The 24,728-nt window shown below is 43.6% G+C and overlaps 2 protein-coding genes across 5 annotated transcripts in view; one reads left to right on the forward strand and one right to left on the reverse strand.

The window, feature by feature from the left end:
• The window catches only part of Dzank1 (double zinc ribbon and ankyrin repeat domains 1), a 51,954-nt gene extending 38,949 nt beyond the window's left edge, over positions 1-13,005 (reverse strand). For all 3 annotated transcript variants that reach the window (XM_013512229.1, XM_013512228.1, XM_013512227.1), the window contains exons 1-4: positions 12,923-13,005; positions 10,633-10,749; positions 6,530-6,683; positions 521-635 (exon numbers count right to left, since the gene is read on the reverse strand). In XM_013512229.1, the coding sequence (XP_013367683.1) occupies positions 521-635; positions 6,530-6,683; positions 10,633-10,741 (378 nt within the window). In that variant the 5' untranslated portion in view covers positions 10,742-10,749; positions 12,923-13,005. The remainder of the gene's footprint in view (positions 1-520; positions 636-6,529; positions 6,684-10,632; positions 10,750-12,922) is intronic.
• Positions 13,006-13,318: 313 nt separating this feature from the next.
• Positions 13,319-24,728, forward strand: part of Polr3f (polymerase (RNA) III (DNA directed) polypeptide F, 39 kDa) — a 14,395-nt gene continuing 2,985 nt past the window's right edge. The window contains exons 1-7 of one of the 2 annotated variants that reach the window (XM_013512230.1): positions 13,319-13,482; positions 14,442-14,559; positions 18,790-18,857; positions 19,333-19,400; positions 20,631-20,743; positions 23,703-23,846; positions 24,071-24,178. In XM_013512230.1, coding sequence (XP_013367684.1) covers positions 13,421-13,482; positions 14,442-14,559; positions 18,790-18,857; positions 19,333-19,400; positions 20,631-20,743; positions 23,703-23,846; positions 24,071-24,178 — 681 coding nt within the window. In that variant the 5' untranslated portion in view covers positions 13,319-13,420. Of the gene's footprint in view, positions 13,483-14,441; positions 14,560-14,916; positions 15,017-18,789; positions 18,858-19,332; positions 19,401-20,630; positions 20,744-23,702; positions 23,847-24,070; positions 24,179-24,728 lie in introns of those variants that run through there. The other variant, XM_013512231.1, reaches the window with a different exon arrangement.

The following is a 24,728-nucleotide window of genomic DNA, read 5'->3' on the forward strand; positions in this document are numbered from 1 at the left end:
AACCCACTGCCCTCTCCTGCCTGAGCCGGAGCAAGCTCACAGTGCCCGGGAAGGACTGGCAGGGAGCTGGTTGCCACGTGAGCAGCACAGTTTTCAATGGGGAAGGCCGGGTGCAGCAGCAGAGCACAGCACACAGTTTAATTTAGCTGCAATTTATATGGGGGTGCAGAGTCAGAGACATCGTGAAAGGCTGACTGAGGATGGGATGGGTCCCTTGGGAGGCAGGCGTGAGGTTTCTGCTTTCTTTGGTGGTAAGGAAAGGGGTAAGGAAGGGTTTTGGAAGCCACAGGGCTGGAAGAGAGGCTGGGTAGGAACTCTAGGCTCCAGGATTTCCTAGAAGGCAGCAGGGGTGACCGAAGGCTGGGGGATCAGTGAAGAATTTGTGATGGTTCACGCTGACGTTGGCTCTGAGGACCTGACTGTGAGCGGAGGTGACGAGAGGACAGGAAAGATTCCCACCGAGAGGGAAGGGACCAAGAACAGAGAAAGGACACGAACGTGCTGTGGTCTCATGACTCGCCTGCTTCGAAGGGCCTCTGAGAACACTTTCAACTCTGTCTTCGGAAGAGGCTGTGCTTGGTGGTTCATAGTCCACTTGGAACACCTTTGTGACAATTCCACTCTGCCTGTTGTCTCTGAAAGTTATTTTAGAAGAAGGAGGATGAGGAGAAAGAGAAGGGGGAAGAGGAAGGGAAGAAGAAGGAGAAGAAAGTAGGGAGGAAGGAAGAGAGGGAGCGAGGCAAAAGAGGGAGGGAAGAAAGAAAGAAAGTAAATAATACATGTTATACAATGCTTCCAAGAAAAAGATGGCTAAAAATGTTATACTATGCCTTATTAGGTAATGTTTGCCACTGAAACTAAACTTTTTTTTTTAATCGTTTTGAGACAGGGTCTTGCTATGCAGCTCAGTCTGGCCTTGAGCTCACTTTGTAGCCAAGGCTGGTCTTGAACTTGCAATGATCCTCCTGCCTCAGCCTCCAGAATGCTATGAAACGAAACATATTTGAACAAATGGAAATGAAAAAAAAAAAAAGGTTTCTAGCAATTAAAATAACTACTTAAAGTTCCTTAGCCTAGCCACTAAATTTAATATATTTTAAAATAAATTGGTGCTATCAAAACATGATTTCTACCAGGCATGATGGCACATGCCTATAATCCCAGCACTCGGGAGGCTGAGGCAAGAGGATTGCTGTGAGTTCAAGGCCAGCCTGAACTGCATGGTGAAACCCTGTCTCAAAAAAAAGAAAAAAAAGACATGGTTTCTGTACAGCCTTTCCTTCTCCGTTCTCATTTGGGTTCCCTATTGCTATGTAACAAATGGCCCTAAAACACAGGGCCTCAAAGCACCAACCCAACAGCCCGGCTGAATAATCTCAGTCAAACCCTCTCTTCCTGTCCTGGCCGCCATTGTGTCTTGCTGGTTCAGCCAGTGACTCTGCTGGAATTGCCCCGACATCTAACACTTTTTAATTTCAGTTATCTTCTTTCTTTGGTGTTCTTGCTTTGCTCTCCATATTTTATCTGTTTCATTAGCAGCTTTTCAGGTTGCTTATGAGCCAATTTTTTATGCCTTAAGATGTTTGAAGCTTTAAATAAGTAAGTGTCCCAACTGGCTTAAGATTCTTTAGGTAAATTCTTAGGAATGCACACACATCAATTCCAAAGCAACTGTGAAATGTTTAACAGCAAACAACATCAAAGTTTCTCTCTCCCTTTTCCTGTTAAATTTTTCACTTGGTCTTAGCCAAAAGGCTGAAAAACAATCCTATTAAACTTTTCATATAAAGGAAACCATACCATGTTCAAGCTTGTGTTTCTGATTTGCTTCACTTAATTTACGGTCTCAAGCTGGGCGTGGTGGTGCACGCCTGTAAACCCAGCACTCGGGAGGCTCAGGCAGGAGGAGCGTTGTGAGTTTGAGACCAGTCTGGGCTACAAAGTGAGCTCAAGGCCAGCCTGAACTGCATAGCGAGACCCTATCTCAAAAAGACAAAAAAAAAAAAAAAATTATGGTCTCAATGTGTATCCATTTTCCAGCAAATGACACGTTTGTCTTTCTTAACGGCAGAGTAGTACTCCATTGAGTGTAAATACCACATTTTCTTTATCCATTCATCTATTGATGGACATATATATAGGCTGCTTCCAAGATTTAGCAAGATGTACAGTGTTATTATACTGAGACAGAACATTGCTGATCAGAAAGCAAGCTTCTAAAGCAAGGCAAAGCATACCTGTAATCCCAGTACTCTGGGAAGCTGAGGCAGGAAGATGGCAAATTCAAATGAGCCTGGACAACTTAGTGACTTAGTGAGACCCTGTCTCAAAATCTTAAAGAGGTGAAATAAAATAAAGTGCTAGTGATGTATCTGTAAAGATCCTGGGTTCAATTCCCAGGACAACAACAACAAGCAGGGCACATGACTGAGTATGTAGAGCCTGGACTGGATCATGGACTCATACATGGCAAACTGGTCCCCTTCCTAAGTTGTTCTCAAGCGCCTGCCTTTTGTCACCTGTGCCCCTTTCTGACCATTTCCTGACATGAAATTCATAGGTCCACATCTGTACACATATTTCCATACGTGAGCCCATGAAAGCACACGTGCGACCATGCCCTTATGCCTTTTTTCCATCCTAGAACTTGACAGTTTCATAAAAATCTATTTTGAAAGTTGTCAGCCGAAATTCTCTGAATGGAAACATGTTTCCATCAGCTCATGTCTGCTGTGGTCGATACTGGCTGCATATTGGCAGCACCTGGAAACTAAAAATACTCACACAGGTCCCACCTAAGAGATTGTTGCATCATTGGTCAGGGGGTGGCCAGCACGGGCACCCTGCAGAGCTCCTTGCATGGCTCTAATGTGCACCTGTGCTTGGCAGTTACAGTCAGGGGCCAACATGCCATGCCCCCTGCACCCAGGCCCTGAGAACGCCCCCATGCTGCCTTCGTGGGTGGCCTTGTGACTTGCTATGGCGCAGGAAGCAGGTAAGACACAGGCCGACACCGGAGAAACACCTGTGGGCTCAGCCTTTCTCCTGCTGCTTTTGGGGCTGAGGCGGGACAGCCTGCTGGAGACACCAGCCACGCAAGTCAACTTTCCTATGCCATCCAGTGCACCATGAGCCAAAATGTGACCACAGCCACGTAAGTGAGCCTGGGCAAGACCAGCAGAAAAGCCACCCTGCCACATGCACTGCCTGATGCACTGCCACGGCATAATGGGCAAACGCAATGGCTGTCCCTAGAAGATACCACGTTTTTTGAGTCATTTGTTACGCAGCATTACCTGATTCAGCAGCCAAGGTTGAGCAGCACTGGCGCTATAACTTCAGTATCCTTTATTTATTATTATTTATTCTTATGTTTTCAGTATTAGAAAAATGATACTCCCTGTTAATTTTTTTTTTTCCTGTTAAGTTTTGGAAGCTGTTAAAATTATCAAGAAAAGATAGCAAACATACATGATAGTATCACAGAGACGATGGCTGCTGTTACGGTTTGTGTCTGCATGTCCCCCCCAAATCCTCATGTAGTCATGGGGCAGGCTTCTAGATTTTTGATTGATTCATGCTCCAATGCTGGAATTAGGGATGTGAGTGCTACACCCACCCTGGGGGTGGGTAGTTTGCATACAATGTAAGGGAGGGAAACTGGCTTGCTTGCCGCTCCTCCATTTTGCTCCTGTTGCTCAATATAAATCTGGCTAAAAGCCCCAACAATAGCCATGCCACTGCCCCAGCGTTCAACTGCCTTGAAATTTCTTTTGCCAGATTAATGAGTCCATCGCCCTTAATCTCAGTCTCAGGCAAAGTCTCTGGACACAAGCAAAATGCAGACAAACTTTCTGCCAAGCCATAACACACATCGTCTGGAGTCCAGCACCCAATGCAGTCCTTCCTTCCAGCAGAAACCTCCCGAATCCAGTCTTTACCGGCAGGATTTCTGTCAGCCTTCTGGTCTTCTGCGCTCTTACCAGAATCTCCCATACAGAACAGACAAACAGTAGTGTTCCAGCTCTACTCTTTCAGGGGACATCTCCGAACCTCTCCAAACACTTCCACAAGCTGTTTCCAAAGGCGTTTGAACCACATCGTCAGGTATAGTCACAGTAACGACCCCACTTCTCTGGTTGCTTTTGCTGTTTTTCCGCCGCCATGAACTGTTGCCCTCTGCCACGTGCCACTCTGCCTTGGAGCCAGTCAAGTACGGGCTGAAACTTCCACAGACTGTGAGCTAAATAAACCTTTCCTTCCTTAATTTTGGATGTCAGGTACTTTGTCTCAGCAATAAGAGAAAAGTAACCAAGACAGAATTTGGTACCAGAGAAGTGCGGTATTGTAAGGCTCTAACCAGACCCGACTCTCCCAGCCCCCGGCCTGCTTGCCAGCAGAAGCACTACTCTGCAAGGAACTCAGCTCAGTACCAAGGTTGTCACTGGCAAGCACAGGAAAGGAGGTGAGATACGACAAGGAAGTTTGCAGGTTCTGGAACATCTGAGAATTCACATTGGACACTTCAAGGACTCTGCCCACTGAGATGCAAGGTTGCCAGAGAACTGTAACCACAGATGTTCACTGGGATCTTCCCACCTGATGTCCCCTGCCTTCTCTCCATCCCTATACTGTGTGTTTCTTTTCTTTTTTGTTTTTTTTTTTTTTCTGGTACTGGGAATTGAACTCACGACCTCACACTTGGCAGGCAGGTGCTGTGCTGCTGAGCTAAATCCCCAGCCTCCATCCCTATAAAAAGGGACACACTTCTCTTTGTTCACTGCAGATGGTCCTATTGCACTCTCTGCCTGCACCCAGGCACAATAAATTTCAGGCCATGTTGCCTTTACACAAGCCTGGTGTTCTTTGCTGGTTCCCTTCAACCCCATATGTTACAGACATGGACCAATTGGTGAGAGACATAAAGAATGACCTTATTTTTTAGCCTCTTGAAAGCTTTATTAACTCCTTCAAACTACTTAGCCATTAAATTACTTCTTCATTCAAATACTACCTGTAGCTGGGCATGGTAGTGCATGCCTGTAATCCCAGCACTCAGAAGGCTGAGGCAGGAGGATCAGTGTGAGCTTGAGGGCAGCCTGGGCTACACAAGCAAGTTCAAGGCAGCCTGAACAATACAGCAAGACCCTGTCTCAAAAAACAAAAAATAAAAAACAAATACTACCTGTAGCCAGGTGCAGTAGTGCACACCTGTAATCCCAGAACTCAGGAGGCTGAAGCAGGAGGATCAGTGTGAGCTTGAGGGCAGCGTGGGCTATATAAGCAAGTTCATGGTAGCCTGAACTACATAGTGAGACCCTGCCTCAAAAAAAAAAAAAAAAAAGAATACTACCTGTGACATATATAGGCCTCTGCCTTGTAGTATTAGACTCCAGAGTGTTTAGCTTAATTTTTCATAACTGAGATGACTTGGTATTTTGTTTTATTTTGCAGTACTAGGGATCTAACCCAGAGCCCTCACACTGATACACTGAACAATAGCCCCAGCCATTTTTTATTTTTATTTTTTAATTTTGAGATAGTGTCTCACTAGGTAACTAACCTACCCAGGCTTCAGTTGAACTCGTGATCCTCCTGCTTCTGCTTACCAGAGCATAATGACTTGTTTTGATAGAAGGGACTTAGCAAGTGAGGAAAGGCCAGACATTCCAATACTTAGTAAAAATAATTACAGTATTATATAAAGGTTTTACAAAATTATTATTTTTATGTGCCAAATGAAAAATCATCTTTGGTATACAAGTTGCCCATCTCCCCAAAAAGCCACGCAGCAGCTTAGCCAGCAGGGGGATCCTGGGGCGTTTTTGTAACCCAGTTGAGTCAGCCAGGTAGAACATTTGGTTTGGGGCTTAATTAAACACATTCCTCAAAAGTGGCCAAACCTGTTTTGCTGCACAAAATGATTTTTGTATGCCAGCCACCAGAACTTGCTCAACATCTGAGGTCTAGGTTTTTTCCCCTCTCACAATATACGGTGAAGGCTTCCTAACTAGATGGTGTTGCTATATTTGCAAATGGGCAGACCCTGAGCAGAGAAGAGAGGATATATGTTCTTCTTCAATTTGCTAAGGTCCACCGAGCTGATACAACAGTAGCTCTGAAGCTCAGTGAGGTCAGCAGAGAATGGTTTTAGACAGGGGGGGCGCAGTGGAACACGGAACTTGGGGGACACAAGAATCATTCACTAAACATGCGCCTGCACCTGAGCCAAGCTTTTTGGAGGCTCCAGCCCTGGAAGGTCTCTTCCTTTGGGAAACCCCAGTGTGGAATTTGAAATAAAAACATTATTAACATAACACTTCAGACAGCTGTGCGCTTAGGACTTGTGCACTCTGCAGCATACCCCCCCAAAAGGTAAATAAAACACAAAAGTTACAGACAGATGATGAAATTAAAATAACTTTATCATTAGTGCCCTTTGCAGCACTGATTGTCACAGAAAGAAGTAACATTAAAACCCAGTGTTACTATATTGGAAGTCAGTTTAATCACTGAGTTCTTAACTTACTTAGACACGGCAATAGCTTTAACTTGTATTTTCCCATCAGGCAGAGTAATAGGTTTTGTGTACTTCAATGTGTTATTTTCACCATAACCAATTTTCTTCACAAATTCAGGTTTGCTGCCATCCAGGGTATAATATATGTTAACATCTGGGGTGTCTGAAAAATCCAAAAGAGAAAAAAACTAAAGTAGCAAGTTGCTGAATAATGCCTACAGATCCATTATTCCAGGAGATTTTCTCTACATATTGTAGAAGCAACAATAAAACTAACAAAAATCCTGTTCTTTCTCTGCATTAGCATAGTGTTACATGAAAGAGCTCACTTCAACTGCATAACATGAGGTAGGTCTGGAAGGTGAATCCCTCAAAGATCAACAAGCTTGCTAAATAATAGAGGAGTTGTGGTCTGACTTCTACTAGGTTGGATCCATTGTCCAACCTCCTGAACTGCTGAGTCTTTCATCCATAGGGCACTGGTATAAATCACATGTGAGTCAGTTTTGAACAACAGAACGCAGAAGCTAATCTTAATTTTTTGAAGCACTTTTCTGTTTTATTTTGGGGTGCTAGGGATTGAACCCAGGGCCTCATGCATGCTAGGCAAGCATTTTTGAATTTTTGTTTTTTTGAGACAGGTCTTGCTGTGCAGTTCAAGCTGGCCTTGAACTCACTATGTAGTCCAGGGTGGCCTCAAACTTGCAGTGACCCTTCTGCCTCAGCCTCCCAGGTTTTAGGCAAGCACTCTTAACAACTAACAAAACCCTGTGGTTTCTCTGCATTAGCACAGTGTTACATGAAAGAACTCACTTCAGCTGCATAACACGAGGTAGGCCCTATTTCATACCCAGTTTATAAAGGGGGAAAATGAATCCCTGAGAGATTAACAAGCTTAAATAATAGAGGAGTCAAGCTCTGAGCTCACTCAGCTACAACTCTAGATCTGGGCATTCTAGCCACTAGACCACCTGGGACCTGACTCCTGGGCATTTCTTAAGAAATGGTTTGTTATATCTTATTTGGACTTGATATATAACTTCTGTACTAGAAAAAATTTTAAATGCAATATATTCATAGGATTCAAAATTCAAAAGGTTAGAAAGGGCTATACTGCCAGCTCCCACACTAGCTGTCAGGAGGCAACCAATGGTTTCTTCCATACCCATCGATATCTTGTATGCACGTACACATGGAGGTACATGTTCTTATTACGCTCCCTTTTTACCCCAGTGCTGGCCTTGTTCCATGTACTCCTGTTTCCACTCATCAGCGTGTCTTGGATACTGTCCTATTCTGACACATAAAAAGCTTCTGTGTTCTTTGTTACAGCCCCGTTGCATTCTTGCCTATAAATGAGCAATAATTTAACCAATTCCCTACAATGGATATACAGGCCATTTGCTTTTCCCCTCCTCGTCTCCCTCCCTTCTTCCTTCCCTTTAGTTTTTGCAATTATAAGCACCGTAGTGAATAATCTTGTAAGTACGCTGTAGAACAAATATGTAGAAATAGTGCTGCTGAGTTAAAACATATGTGTATTTGTAATTTTTTTGGTGCGGGATAAGGACTTGCTGGGTTTCTGAGGCTGGCCTCAAACTCAAATTCTCCTGCCTCAGCCTCTCAAATAGCTGGGACTATAAGCACACACTACTGGCCTGGATTTCCACCTATAATAGTAATTAATATTGCCCAGCTGCCCTCCATGGGTAACTAAGCAATTTACGCTGTTACCAGCAATGCACAGAAGTGCCTGTTTGATTACAGTCTCCAGCAGTGTGGAATCAGTTTTTCTTTTAGTTTTGCTAATTCTCAAAGTTAAAAAAATAGTATCTTGTAGTTTCAACCCACCTTCCTTTTTTTTTTTTTTTTTTTTTTTTTCCACATATTAGAGAAAACATGATTTACTTGTCTTTCTGGGCCAGGCTTATTTTGTTTCCTGGGATGTGAACTCATGACCTCAGGCTTGCCAGGCAAGTGCTTGTGCTGCTGAGCTATATACCTGGCCCCTCTTTTTTTTTTTTAATGTGATGCTGGGGATCAGATTCCAAGCCCTGTGCATAGTAGGCACATGCTCTACCACTGAGCCGCATCCCCAGCCCCTTTCTCTTGTATTTTGATGAGATACAAATTCATTCAACAAATATTTCTGGAATATCTATCATGTGGCAGACACTGTTCTAGGCACTGGGGACACACAAGTGACCCAACTCCCTGCTTACATTTCAGGAAGGACATAAAAACAGTAAACAAACAACCAAATGAATACAGTTTGTCATATGGTGAAGTGCCCTGGCATAAATTAAGCAGGAGATAAAGTATGGCCAATGTTGGCCTGCTCAAGGGGCCCTGGGAGATTTTCACAGGTGAGGTCCCCAGGTTAAAGGACGCACCTACGCAAGACATCAACAACAACAGCAGGCAGCATGGGGCAGAGCAGAGAGCCAGAGCCGCCTGCATCCTTACCGTATAATTCTTATACAGATTGTTATCTCATATGTACATTCTTACATAATGTTGTAACCAGTGCATGCATGTTTACCTGTGCTAAGTCATAGTTACATAACTGTCCCACTGGGTACCTGCACTACACAAGCAGGGTCACATCCTCAGGTCTTCATTTATGTAAGAGACATTTCCATTTCCTTTCTTAGACAATGTCTTTTCACAGCCTTTGTCCATTTTTCTTTAGGGTTATTTTTGGTTTTGGTATTGAATTGTGGAACCTCTTTATTCATTTGACATTGAAATGTTAAAGAATTTGGATACCCTATTATTCGTATTATCATTTGCCAGTAATTATATAACTTCTCTTCAGAGGTATGGGTACTGTATTAAAATTTTTATTTTGGCTTATGATTTTTTAAAAACCATGTTAGGTTTTATTTTATTTTTTTTTATATTAGGTTTTAAGACAAAGGAGGACATAGTACAGGGCAATGTTGGGGAACCTATGGCACGTGTGCCAAAGTAGGCACACAAAGCCCTCTCTGTCACCCCAGCATCACTCCAGCAGCTGTGCATCCGACAACAGTGCAAAAAAAGCACACTAAATGCCAGCTTTTACCTTGAGTAAAAAGCCGTTTGCATCACTGAAAGCTCTGTTATTGTGTTTTTCTTCTAGGACAAAAGATGTTAGTGTGTGACTGTTTTTTCTAAACTAAAATGTCAGTATTCAGGTTTAATTACAGTGTTGGCACTCTGCCATAAATAAGTGGGATTGGGGTTGCAACTTGGGCACTTGTTCTGTAAAAGGTTCGCCATCACTGGTAGAGCATAACCGACTCTTCCTTGGAATTCTTTCTTGGTCTAGGAAGCACAAGGGTCATGCCACAAGTGAAGGTAAGTTGTCTGTATACCTTTTGGTTATTAACATATAAAACTGGAGTCTAAGTCTTTTAATATAAATATTTGTTCAAGTTTTATTTATGAAGGTTTCCTATGTTAATTGCCTATGTATATATACAGGTATGCACATATATACACATATATAAATTCATTTAAGAGTTTGAAGAATAAATATTACCAGGAAATATATTCTGCGCTTTATTTTTGCAATAATAGTTAAGGTTTTTTTCACTAAATGCTATACCACAAGCACCTTACATATGTACCAACTCATTTAATCCTTACAGTGGCTCTAAGTGGTGAATACAACTGTCCTCATCTCACTGTGAAAAAACAGACTCAGAAAGACTGTCATGTGCCCGAGGCCACTAGATGTTGTCAGAGCCTGCACTCAATCTCTAGCCTGTTACATAGTAGCCTATATTAGTAGGACAAATTTATTACCCCAGAAAAATAGTAAGCATCCTGTGAAAGCATGGGGAAGCATCAAAAAACTAGACATTGTCCCTTAGCTGAGTGAAGATGTTGCTGCAACTCCGCACCTGTACAGATGAGAGTTTAGTCAAAGCCAACCATTTTTATCTAAATATATGCCACTCTCTACGTCATCAAAGAGCAACACGGATTCAAACTGTGGAAGTTTTGCAACTTCTTAATTCCTGATTAAAGACAGCATGCAAAAAGGGATCAGGCAGCAACCACATGAACACAAAGAGTGCCGCAAGGTTATTTTTAAAATAATTTCAAATCCATGAGATTCCTACCTGATTTCATTTCCAAAAGAGTATTATTATCAATTTCATGGTTCGCTTTCCCAGGCTGAGGCACTCGCAGTGGTATGATCTGAGGGACACACACGGAACCAGCCGTCATGTTCGCTCCTTAAATCAAAAGAGTCGATGAAAACAAATGCCATCATGCAAAAATTGAAAAGCAGCTGCTCATTTAACTGTAGCAGAACTAGTAAGATCTAAAGGCAACATTGCTACTATGCCCCCTGCAAATATCAGCCTATTTTTAATTGAAATAATGATTACATTTCAGCTGCATTTTTGCTGATGAGGTCTTTTTTTAAACATTATTTATTTTCACTTATTGCTGTTATTTTTGTTTTTCCATTTTTCTCACCAATTTGTTTTCTTTTGAGATAGTGTCCCACTATGCAGTTCAGGCTTGCCTTGAACTCACTACATAGCCAGGCTGACCTCAAACTTGTGGCAATCCTCCTTCCAATCAGCTTCCCAAGTGCTGGGATTATAGGTATGAGTCACCATGCCAAGCTGCTGATGAGGTCTTGTGTGGGGAATGTATCTATCTCACTTCTAAGCAAGAAGCAGGAATGATGGAGGGAAGGAGTTGCTATTTTACATGACTAAGGCAGCCAGGAATGGTGGTGCATGCCTGTGATCCTAGCACTTGGGAGGCTGAGGCAGGAGGATCACTGGGAGTTCAAGGCCAGGCTGAGCTATATAATGAGCTGAAGGCTAGTTTGAACTGCATAGTGAGACCTTGCCTCAAAAAAAAAAAAAAAATTAAAAAAATAAAAGTAAGTAGATGATTAACACAGCCGCTGGGTGTGGTGGCACACACCTGTAATCCCAGCACTCAGGAGGCTGAGGCAGAAGGATCATAGTAAGTTCAAGACCAGCCTGAGCTACAAAGTGAGCTCAAGGCCAGCCTGAACGGCATAGCAAGACCCTGCCTCAAAAAGACCAAAAAAAAAAAAAAAAAAAAGACTAACACAGAACAGAGACCATCACTAACTTCCTGACCTCAGTTTCTTCTGGAAAACTGAAACTCCTTCTTGCCTCTGGTTAATGTCCATCTCTCTTGACCTCAAGGGAAATCATCATACAGGGTAAACAGAAGCAACTCTATGTGCAGCATGAAATGTTATTTTTAAATGTATTTTTTGTTTATCGATTTATTTTTGAGACAGGGTCTTGCTTTATAGTGCAGGCTGGTTTCCAATGCACAGCAATCAACCTGCCTTAGCCTCTTGAGTGCTGGAATTACAGGTGTGTGCCACCATGCCTGGCTCCCAGCTCTTTTATAAACATTTCTCATTTTTTATTCTGAGTTTCACCAAATTGCTAAGGTTGGGCTGGAACATTTATTTATTTATTTAGAGACAGGGTCTTGATACATAGTCCGGGCTGGCCTGGAACTCGTGGTGATCTTCCTGCCCCAGCCGCCTGAATGCTAGGATTACAGGTGTGCACCACTGTACCCATCTAGGCTAGAAGTTTTGAGCCTCCTGCCTCAGCCTCCCAGAGTGTTGGGATTACAGGTATGCACCACCACAAACGGCTATAGTCTACTTTCTGCACATTCATTTTATTATTTACAATTTACTTAACCTTATGAATTTGTGACTGGGCTTTTAGACTACATGGAGCATCTTTTTGGTGTTCGTTGTGGCAACGCTAACAGTGCTATTGTGCACAGCTCGGTGGTTTGAGTCTGAGCTAACCGTATTCTCAGGAGTGGGACAATTAGGTTGAAGAGGGACTTAACCTTTGGCCGGATGGCTCCTGATGGAAGAATACAAATTGCAGGTACTGACAGTGCTCCACCAGGGCCCACGGAATTGTGGTCGGATATGGGGGGACTTGCTCATACTCACACTGCCATTCAAGTGGGAGAAGTTACAATAAAAATAGTTGAAAATTAGTTAGAAATAAACATGGAGAGTAATTCGCACGTAGGGACTGTAGCTGACCTTGAGAAGTTGGGATGGCTACTGGTCCTCAAGCAAAGGGGTGAAAAAAGCTGATTCTAGTCGCAAACTGCAGATGCGGCCCACAGCATGCATCTCCACCTCCCAGATCCCTGCACCTGGACCCCCTCCTCGCTACCCATATGCAGAACCCAGTCCGGTCCTCCGCCCCCTCCCATCAGGGACAGTCAAGGACGCCTGCATCCTTCCCTCGGAGTGAGGGTGGCCCTCCTCCTCCCCCTCTCCCCCTCCTGTAGCGGAGAGCGAGATCTGGAGCCCCGGGCTCCCCCCCAACCCACCCGCCCCCAGCCCCCAATCTGCCGCCTGCCCCTCACCTCTTCTAGCTTTCTCTTTCGCTGCCGCTCGGGTTACCACAGACGCGGCGAGGGGTGGCGTGCCCACTGGGAGCTGAGCAGATGATTGGCGGAAAAATCCGCTTCCTAGCAACTAGCCCCGCCCTCCCCACTGGGCGGGGTGACTGGTACCCTCCAGGAGCTCCTTCCAGTGTGCTTTGCTGTAGGCGTCCAAGAATATGCCTTCACAAAGGTTTGAAAGCGCGGAAAGGTGCTGTCTCCGCTAAGCATGACGGAACGTGTTTCTCTGTCCGACAGATATTGCCATTCTGACCATGAATAAGAAGCTGTAGCGGCGCCGGAGAGTGGCGCGGAGCAGGCACAGCTTGGCTGCCTAAGGCCGACAGGCAAGGAAGGACCGGCTGCGACTCGAAAAGGAAGGCCCCCGCCCCCGGCCCGGTGCTGTCTCTCTGGTCTCCTGTGGTTCCCTGGCTGGCTTCTGCGCGCGTCTCTTCTTCCAGGGCCGAGGACTGCGCTCTCATGGCTGAAGTCAAGGTGAAGGTGCAGACGCCCGACGCGGTTCCGGTCGAAATAGAAAACAGGTAAACTGTTGAGGCTCAGATCCCGATTCGGGACCCTCGCGGGCGGCCTGTCCCTTGGGCAACGGACCATTTCTTTAGGGGTTCTCAAAAGAGGCCTTTCGAGCCGGGAGGAGCACGCGGACAGTGATTCTTGGACACGCCGCCCCACTCCCTGGAGAGCAGAACTCTAAGCAGTTCAAAACGGGTTTGACAGCTCGCAGCTTTATCTCGGAACCTGAAAGTTGCGATGTTGCACGTCCCTCCGCATTAAGGCAGCCAGTCGCATGACAGAAGACTTGCTTTCTTCTCGAAGTGCTTGTGGGTACATGTTGTAGTCCAGGGTTTTCTGTAATTCTCACAACAGAACGTTTGGACGGAGCTAGAGTGCAGTTTGTGAGTACAGAGCAACAGCATGCCAGATGATTTCTCTGGACTGTTGAATTCAGGATTCTAGGGCACCTAAAGCCTCTCCCAATTTTATAGTATACCATTGTTTCTTTTAATCTTTCAACAGTCTTAAAAGAACCCAAATTTCTCATGCTGTCGCGAATAACATATTTATTGACCCTAAGACGAGATCTGGATTTGTTTGGTAGGCATGATCTGCCAGACAAGCCCCAATTATGGAGAGTTATAACACATTTGGCTTCTCACTAGAAATGTCCACATTTACCTCGTGCTTACAGACTTATGACTTAACTTTGTTTTACATCTTCCACCTGATAAAATTGAAGTTTCTCTGTTTTAATTAGACTTTGCTGTAATTTCAAGTTCATATTTGTGAGGAATAGAAAAATCCTCTCTAAATAACACCAAGTGTCTTTCTCAGTTTTTAACTTGCTTGGTTCAGGACTGTCATAGAAAGCCAGATTGTCTGCCAAGTGTGGGAAAAGTACAGTTTCAAACTGTTTTGCCTGTATTTTTCCTCCACTACCCCTTGAAACAAGTAAACATGATATTATTAAAACCTTTGTTTTTAGGATTATAGAATTATGTCACCAATTTCCTCATGGAATCACAGACCAAGTAATTCAGAATGAAATGCCTCATATAGAAGCCCAACAGCGGGCAGTGGCCATCAATAGACTCTTGTCCATGGTAAGAAGAATCCAGTTGGTTTCACATACAGTAATTATTTATTATGATTGCCATTGCCTCACATGTAGTTGTAATGGTTAATTTTCTTTGTTAACTTGACTAGAGCTGGGATTCCCAGATGTCTGGCTTAATGTTGTTTCTAGGAATGTTCTGGAAGTAATTAGCGTTTTAATTGGTCCTCTTTGGGGTGTGTGGACATGATCCAGTTCACTGAGGACCTGAACAAAAATGCAGAGGAAGGTTCAACCTACTGTACCTGTTTGAGCTGGGACATCAGTCTTCTGCCATCATCACTGTTGGTACTAAGGGTCTTCGGATTCTGACTAGAATCTATACCATGGGCTCTCTGCTTCTCAGGGCTCTGAACTATACCACTGACTCTCTCAAGTCTCCAGCTTGCAGAAAGCAGATCACAGGACTTCTCAACTTCCATAATTTCATGAACTGCATGGGTAAAGTAAGTCTTTACTAGTGAGAGAGATGTGTGTGTATTCTTTTTCTCTGAAGAATCCTGAGTAATACACTAGACATAAAACTAGAAAGTGTGTTACACTCTAGTTGTGTCTAGTAAGACTCCAAACCAAGAAGCAACCCAGACCTCTTGAATTAAAAAAAGAATTTATTAACCTAATTAGTAGGTAAGAGCACATAAGCATAGTCTGTTTTTACCTTCTGTTTGCTTCCTGCTGCTGGTGTTGCAGCAGCCCATGTAATATAGTGTCCCTCTGATTTTTCTGAGTCATCACAGGGTCTGTTTATTGGGGTAACCCGCTCCACAGTGTTGCTGAGTTTTCAGAAAGCAGGAATAAATCTGTTTGAGAGGCAGCAGCTTTGAACCTTTGGAAGTTCAGCCCTCAGCCTGCAGACACAGCACGTTGGGAGTTTGCAGAGAAGCCCATCTGCCTATTCTCACCTGTTTTGCCCTTCTTAAGAACCTGGGGCCTTACTGCTGTTCTCCTCCAACTTTATAAAACATCCCACCTACTGGTAGTGTACTTCATGCTGTAAATCTTATTTCTTCTTTGTTTCTCCCATTGTGAAAACTCCCATTTCTTGAGAGCATTTCCATTTTATGAGTAATTAGGTAAGAGTTTTGTACAGGGCCTCATCTGTATGACTGATTTGACTTTTTCTTTCTTTCTTTCCTTTTCTTTTTTTTGAGAAAGGGTCTCACTGTGTAGTTCAGATTGGTTTTGGATTCACTGTGTAGCCCAGGGTGACCTCAAACTTGTAGCAATCCTCGTGCCTCAGCCTCCTGAGTGCTGGAATTACAGGCATGCACTACCATGCCCAGCTCTGATTTGCTTTTTAAGTCTGCCAGTGTTGTGGGATTTTAAGGAATGTAGATATGGAGATTTGGGGACTGGTGATCTATTTGTTAAACCATTTCTTTCAATATTCTGTTTCAAGGGCTGGCAAACTTTGTGTAAAGAGCTAAGTAGTACATCTTTTAGGTTTTGTGGGCCCTGTGGTTTCTGTAGCAGATTCTTAATTCTTGTCATTTGAACAAGCAGCAGTTATGGGTGATGATACATAAGCAAATGTGTGTGGCTGTGTTCCAATGGAATTTTATTTATAATAAACAAGCAGGGGGCCAAAGGTACCCGTTTACCCCAAAGGTAAAGGAGTGTCTGGAAGTTCTAGTGATTTGACCATACTAAACATCTATAGCTTCTAAGGAAGGTATGGTAGCGCACCAGTATAGTGGTGCATGCCTATAATCCCAGTACTCTGGGACGCTGAGACAGGAAGATAGCAAGTTCGAGTCCTGCGTGGGTAATTTAGTGACTTAGCAAGACCAAGACCCTGTCTCAAGAATAAAAAATTTTAAAAAGACTGGAGATATAGTCTACTGTGAAGGCCCTAGGTTCAATCCCTAGTACTCCTTGCCTCCCAAAAAAGGAAGTGTACAGCTCCAGGAAGGGCAGGGGTTGTGGCAGGGGATAGATAGTACTCCTCTGTGTTACCTGACTTCCCTCTTAGCTTTCTCTTCCTGCCTGGAGAACATCCTCAGTGTCTTCTTCTCTTTCACTGTCTCTGCTCCTGCCACCTACTTCTTGTCCTATTGGTTACAGGGTATAGGCAGGAGCAATTGAAAGATTTTGAGTAAAAGAGTGATTGTTAATAAATCACTAAGTGTTGCTAGTCTTAGCTCTTAAACAGTGTTCACATTTCTCCCCATCTCCATTCCTATTCTTCCTGCCTGTGTTCAGGCGCTTGCACTTTACCTGGGCTGTTGCAGCAACATCCTGACTGGCTTCCTGGACTCTGTATGCCTCAGAGAGCCACTCCCCCACCTCTGATCTGCCAACACTCTATTGTGTATCTCCAGATACAAATCCAAACTCCTGGGTCTACCACACCGTACCCCTGCCTTCGCTGCAGGCTTATGTTCTTTGCCACTCTGCCTCAGAAGTTACTTGTCAAAGGAAGTGGACTGTGTTTGTTTTCCTGCCTCATCACACTGCTTCACACATCAGGGCCTTGGCTTGTGCTGTCTTCCCTTCTTGCAAGGCCCTTCTCTTTCTCCTTGGACTCACTGACCGCAGTGATCATGGGGATTCAGCTCTGTAACTGTCTCCAGGAAGTCACCTAGAAATGCAATGTGGGCCATAGATACCTCCCTGAGTACCTTCCTATCCTTAGCTCTATCGTAATGCCCACCAGAGAGTGCTAAAGTTGGTTATATGCTTCCCTGTTAGGGTTTGCTTGCCGAGGGCTGAAGTTGTGACTAAGCATGAGTGAAGCCCTGAGTTTGATTCCCAGTATGGCAAAAAACCAAAAAGTGTATGGTTCTTCCTAAATGACCTATCATAGCACCTGGCACAATAGAGGTGCTCAGTACGTGTTCATAGGCAGAGTAAATGACCAAGTGGAATCTCTGAATTGAGTTTTGTGGTCCCATTTTGCCATTGGTAGAGTTGAGGGGGGTCTTGCAGTTCATCCAATATGTAAATCAGTCTTCAGATCTTCTGCCTTCCTGGCCTAACACACAGGGATGGGGGCTTCTCAGCCACCTGGGTTCTCCTAAAGTGAGAGCCAGTGGAAGCTCAGAAGCATAGCAGAACATACTTTGTCTTGCTTTTGGTATAAAAATAATACTACTTTGAGCCTTTTATCCATAAGTTGACTTCTGCACCTAATTTTCGTGTAATAAGATAAAAATTATGTGCATCAGTAAATGTCATTCTTTACTTTATAATTTTATCATTGTGCTATTGAATATTTATGCATGTTTAGCTGTTTAGCCTTATCTGAACTTTTTATTTAAACAGACTATATATGTTACATATATGTTTTTATTTTTTATATTTTGGTCACTAGAGACTAGGTCTTGTTAGGTAGCCCAGGCTGGCCTAAAACTCATGATCCTCCTGTGTTAGCCTCCCAACTGCTATAGATGTGTGATACTATACCCTGCCTAAACAAACGTTTTAATTTTTATTATATTTGTTTCTTTACCTATTTTCTCTTATTGCTGGGACAAATACCTGACACCCAAAGTTAGAGGAGGAAAGGTTTATTTTTGCACACAGTTTGTAGAGGTTTCAGTCCGTAGTCAGCTGGCTCCAAGGCAAGGTGGCATGGCAGAGGGACATTGCAGAGGAGAAACAGTTCATGGGAGGTAGAAGGCAGCAAGCAGCAAGTAACAAGCAAAAAGCAGGAGCCTTCTTTCTGTCCCTTATATTTTATACAGACTCGCCACCCTTAGGGCAGGTAGCAATCACACCCAGGGTAGGCAGCCTTAAGCCTAGTATCGCACCATGAACCAATCCCAGCATCATCCCTGATCACAGCATCACACACTGTAGGTCCAGACACCTCTGAAAAGCCCTGCATATGACCACATGAGGCTTTAGGGGACATCTAGGCACAAACCATAACACGTATATTATTTGGATCTGAATATGGATTTTTGTTATTTTAAAGCCCCTTTAAACTTTTTTTAATGTATTGGTCATATAACTAAACCAGGATCTAGCATGTGGGAAATTATTAGTATTGATACTTTGATGTATTTTGAGATAAGTAGTTAAGTTTTGAAAGTACATTGTATATGATATACATGTAAAAACTTCAGTTTCAGGTAAGAAATTAACAAATAAATGTGGGAGGTAGACTCTTGCAGCCTGTATCATAAAAATACTAAACAATGCATTAACATTTGATGTTGGAATTAATATATCTCCAAAATAATTGACTTCTGTTTTCTATTAAAAAAATCCTTAGGGTCAGTTGGATCTCTTAAGAAGTAATACAGGCCTCTTATACAGAATAAAGGACTCTCAGAATGCTGGGTAAGCACCTATCTTTTCAATTTTAAGTAATGTATGTGTTAGTAAAAAAAGCTGACACAAAGCTGTTGTAATGTAAACTTGTCCTGTATCATCCCTGCTTCCTGTCACATTCCATTTCCCAGTGTAACCTCTTAGTAATGTATGTGTCCTTTTAGCTAGATATATAGACATATAAATACGCATGGACGATTATATATTTATATATAATCTCTTTTCTTTTTCTTTTTCTTTTTTTTTTAAACAAAAATGGGATCATGCTGTCCATACTATTTGTAACTTGCTTTTTTCACTTACTGTATCTTGGACATCTTTTCATGTCGATACATACAGCTCTGTCTCATTCTTTTTAAGGTAAGCCCGTTTAGTAAATAAGCCACTGTGATGGCTTTGTCTGCCGATTCATTTACATAGTCGTGTAGATATTAGGTTAATCACCCCCACTTTCCCTTCTTAACTCTACTTTATTCCCCTGCAGTAAAATGAAAGGATCAGATAACCAGGAAAAGCTAGTCTATCAGATCATAGAGGATGCAGGAAATAAAGGTGAGCTGGTGAAGGATCAAGTGGTGAGGTTTAGCAGGTAGAGTGTCCTGCTGCCATTCTTGTGAAAGGGAGGGAGGGGACGGAGCGAATATCCTTAAAACGTGTAGGCTTGAAGGACATCCAAGGGTGCCACTTTTGTGGCCAGAGATAGGAAGAAACCTGTGAATTCTGCGCCACATGAATGAATTACCTTTTCAAAACTTAAGTTTCTTTTTGTTTCTTTTTTGTCTTTTTGAGATAGGGTCTCGCTATGCAGTTCAGGCTGGTCTTGAGCTCACTTTGTAGCCCAGGCCGAGCTTGAACTTGCAACCATCATCCTGCCTCAGGCTCCCAAGTGCTGGGATTACAGGCATATGCCACCACCCCTGGCAAGATTGTTTTTTAATTGTCATTTTTTAGCTATATGACTGTCTGAGTCCATTTACTATTGCTACCTAGTTAAATACCACAGATGAGGTAATTTTATAAAGAAAAGAAGTTTGCTTTTTACTGCTCTGGAGGCTGGGAAGTCCGAAGGCCTGCACCACCTCTAAGCACCTGCTTGCTGAGGGGACTGCTATGTGGAGTCCCTCAAGGGCTCACTTTGTAAACACAGCTGTTGACTCGGTGACATGGTGATGCATGGACTGGTGACCCAGGCATCTCCCATGGGTGCCCCCTCTTAAGTGTCACTAACGTATGGCTTTGCAGATGAGATTTCCAACACGTGAAATTTGAGGGACACATTCAAGCCATAACCATTTTGTTAACCTCTGTTTCTTCGTCTTGGTGTAAATTGTGGATAATGATACCTTGGACACATAATGTAGCATGGCAGTGTCTTGACTGGTGTTCCTCACAGGTCTACTTCCCTAACCCTCTTGCTGAACAGTGCCAAGATTGTAGATGTCACTAGGTGCGGTGGCACATATCTGTGATCTCAGCACTCTGGGAGGCTGAGGCTTGCGGATCACAGGTTTGAGCCTTGTCTGGTCAATTTAGTGGTTAGTGAGACCATCTCAAAATAATAAAAGGCGAGGGGATGTAGCTCAGGGTGAAGGCCCTGGGCTCAGTTCCCAGTATTGGTGGTGGTGGTGGGGGCGGCGGCGGTGGCGGGGGTAGAGGGGGGCCGCTTTTTGTCAAAAGGTTTGCTGTCAGCTTTATTTCGATAGTTTTGGAATGAGAAACAGCTATAGGAATGAAAGTAAAAGTCCATAAACACTATACTTCAGTGTCCTTTCTTTGTTATAGGAATATGGAGCAGAGATATACGATATAAAAGTAACTTGCCATTAACGGAAATCAACAAAATTCTAAAGAATTTGGAAAGTAAAAAGCTTATCAAAGCTGTTAAGTCTGTAGCGGTGAGTGTCTTTCTATATTTTCCCTCAAAATATTCACTTACATTTGTTGTTGCAAGTATATTTCAAATTTTATTCTTTGACTTATGTTGTGATTTAAACGTAATTCCAGCTGGGTGTGGTGGTGCACGCCTGAACTCCCAGCACTTGGGAGGCTGAGGCAGGAGGATTGTTGCAAGTTTGAGGCCAGCCTGAACTGCATAGCAAGACGTTGTCTCAAAAAGACAATGAATGAATGAATGAATGAATGAATGAAATGAATGAGTGAATATAATTCCCGCTCTTAGGAGACTGAGGCTGGAGAGTCTCAAGCTTCAAACCAGCCTAAATGACTATATATTGAGTTTAAGGCCAGCCTAGACAAAATAGTGAGACCTTGTCTCAAGAAAGGAAGGAAGTAGCCAGGCATGGTGGTGCACAGTGTAATCCTAGCACCCGGGAGGTTGAGGCAGGAGTGTCTCCATGAGTTCAAGATCAGCCTGGGCTATATGGTGTCTTCAAGGCGAGCCTGGACTACGTATCAAGACCCTGTCTCACAAAAAAAGAAAGGAGAGAGAGAAACAAAGGAAGAAAGAAATGATTTCTACAAAACTAAAGGCAAAAGGAAGTGTCTCTTAGCATTGCAGTTGAGATGATGAAGATCTTTCCATGAGGATGCTGCTTAGCCATTGCGATATTGTTATACTGTATGTAGTGCACTGGAACTCAACATTCATGTAAACAATGGGAGCTGCAGTTACAGTGCAGTTCAGACACAGGTTAGCGGCACAGGCCCCTTCCAGACTGTCCTATCTTTCCCCACCAGTCACAAGTGTAGGCCACCCACACTTAGACCACCTGGCAGTGAATTTGGGCATTCCAGCGGCCCATTTGAAAGAGCCATACTGGGGGCTGGGGATTTAGCTCAGCGGCAAAAGCGCCTGCCTGGCAAGCGCAAGGTCTTGAGTTCGGTTCCCGGTACCGGAGAAAAACCAAAAAAAAAAAAAAAAAAGAAAGAGCCATACTTCCCATGATGATTCTAGGATAAAGGACACAAAGTACCAGCCAACCAAAGATACAGTGGGGCAAGGATGGGATGATTCCAACGTGCAACTTGCACATCTCGAGGATATATCACCCTACTGATGGATTGGTGTGTGATCACCAACCATGGCAGCTCTCTTAGTTACGTTCTCATTCCTGAGATAAAATACCCAACACACACAACTTAAAGGAGGAGGTTTATTTTGGCTCATGTTTTGAGTTCATGGTTGGTTGGTTCCAAGGAGGGAGGGGCATGGTGAAACGGCTGAAAAGGAAAGCTGCTCACATCATGGCACCCAGGAAGCAGAGAGTAACAGGAGGAGTTGGGAAGGGAGATGCACCCTTCCAGGTCACACCCCAGGTGGCTTCCTGTTCCGATCAGCCCTTACCTCCTAACAGAAAGCTGTAAACCCCCAAGAGTCTGTCACCTTCCAAAAGCCCTGCCTACTAATGCATGGGGCCTTTGGGGGACATTCCCAATCTAAGCTGTAACAGAAGCTCCCCCAAGCTGTGATAGAGTTTTTGTTGGGGTTTCATTACATAGACATGGTTATTGTATTCTTGGCCACATAACTGAATTCAAGCTTTACATCCCCTCTTCCCCTCAAGAGGTTAGACTAGTATCACATGGCTCAGAGCTCTAACCCTGTAATTGCATGGACAACTCCCATCCCAAAGCCACTTAGGGATCCATCGGGAGCCAACTGTTAGCATAGACCCAGGTGTGATCCAGGAGACATGCTATGAATAACAAAGGTCCTCATACTGGTTTGTTTGTTTTTTGGTACCGGGAATTGAACTCAGGACCTTGCGCTTGCCAAGCAGGCACTTATGCTGCTGAGCTATATCCCCAGCCCTGGGTCCTCACATTGGGAAGTTCCAAAAATGTAGAGGTTACTTCCCAGGAATGGGGAGAAAGACTAGTCGGTTCCTTATGAAACAACAGTGAGATTCAGGTTTCTGACTGTTGGAATAGGAAGTTATGGATAAACAAGGGGCAGAGGCTAGGCTGATCATGTGGAATGGATTAGAGCTGAGAAAGGCAGCTTTATACTTGGTTTAGTGTATGTAGGTGGTTCCCATAGACATAGTCATGATATATATGTGTATATATAGGAGTTGGTGGCTACACAAATCTCTTTGCCCTGTCAGCTGAGAAGGCCTGAGAGTAGCAGCGCCCCGGAGCCAGGAACATACCCAATGCTCAAGTCCTGGTTTCTAATTCCATTGTCCAATACAGTGAGCCAGGGCTCCTTGGAGTAATGGCTGATTCTAGGACTTAGGTAGGAAGTACATACACTGCTTTTGACATCTGGTCACATGAGAAAGTGCTACTGTGCACACACACGCATACACATACACATGCACGCACAGTGATGGGGGCATGTCAAAGGGATACAGAACCAACTGAAAAGTTTCCATGCCTAAAACTGAAACAGTTGGAATAACAAAGTAGTATTGGATTGGAACTGATACTGTATAATAAATATCATGAGTCCACACAGATTGAGAAATTATCACAACCAAAAGGAGCCTAAGGAGATGGCAGCTGCACGTAATGTGGTACCCTGGGTGGGATCCTGGAGCAGAATAAAGTCAGTAGGGGAAAAACGCGTGAAATTCGGAGTGTGAGCTTCAGCTACTCATGCTCTCAGGTGGGTGCAGCGGGAGAGCCTAGAGTCCCTGCAGCTGGGATGTCTTGAGGCCAGCGGCTTGAGACCAGCCTGGACAATGTAGTGAGACCCCCCACCTTAAAAAGAAGAGAGGCTGTATCACTAATCCTAACAAGTGTGGCATACTAACTCAAGATGTTACTAATAGAGGAAGTAAAGTATATAGGAATAATTTGTTCACCTGAAATTGTTCTAAAATAGTTTTTTTTTTTATATAGATTTAGGAAGCTGTCATAAACACACTAACTGTGCATATTCTTCCCTAGGCCTCCAAAAAGAAAGTGTATATGCTGTACAATCTGCAGCCAGACCGATCTGTGACTGGCGGGGCCTGGTACAGTGACCAGGATTTCGAATCTGAATTTGTAGAGGTGCTCAACCAACAGTGTTTTAAATTCCTACAATCCAAGGTGAGGCAGAATTGAGGGAATGTCACAAGTCCTTTTTTAAAAAGTTTCTTCATAAAAGATATTTAGTCTTATATATCATTTTGTAAGATTGAATCTAAAATGCTGAAATAGGTCACTTTTACTGAACACAGTAAGTTCTGCTGATGGTTTGACTCCATATAAATTGCATTCAGAAAACACTCTTAATATTCTTGCTTAGATCTCTTATATTTCAATCCCTACAGGCAGAAACAGCTCGAGAAAGCAAACAGAATCCAATGATTCAGAGAAATAGTTCATTTGCATCATCACATGAAGTATGGAAATACATCTGTGAATTAGGCATCAGTAAGGTCAGAGCTTACTTTCTTAACTTTTCATGTAGAACCTACCGTCATCATAGGGATGTAGTTCACAACATGTTCCTGTCGTTTTTGATCTAGACCCTTTTCTGGTGATGGCTTTCAGCGCTCCCCAGAACCTGCTCACGGGAAACACTATCCATCGGGCACTGTCTGCTCTGTCCTCTAGCTGGGGACATAGGTGGCAGACAGCCGCGCAGTTCACCACCCAGAGTCAGGACACGTTCTTGAGGACAGTTTAGCAAGAGTGCATAGTAGCAGACACCTTGTCACTTGTCATCACCGGCATTTTCCTCCTTAGGAGACCTAAGTGGTATCATCAGCATGTCCCTTTGAGGGACATGTCCTACTCAGCAGAGCTCAGGTGGCACTTGGATAGGTCATCAGCACTTCCTGGGACCCAGATTTCTCTCCTATAATGAACTAGGAACTTTGACTATTTGGGTTTTGCTGTTTCTTTTCATTTATTGTTTTGCCTTTGCTTTTGTGTGTGTGTGTGTGTGTGTGTGTGTGTGTGTGTGTGTGTGTGTGTGTGTGTGTG

The sequence above is a fragment of the Chinchilla lanigera genome, unplaced genomic scaffold, assembly GCF_000276665.1.
Source record: "Chinchilla lanigera isolate Chin_1 unplaced genomic scaffold, ChiLan1.0 scaffold00014, whole genome shotgun sequence".
In the NCBI taxonomy this organism is placed as follows: Eukaryota; Metazoa; Chordata; class Mammalia; order Rodentia; family Chinchillidae; genus Chinchilla; species Chinchilla lanigera.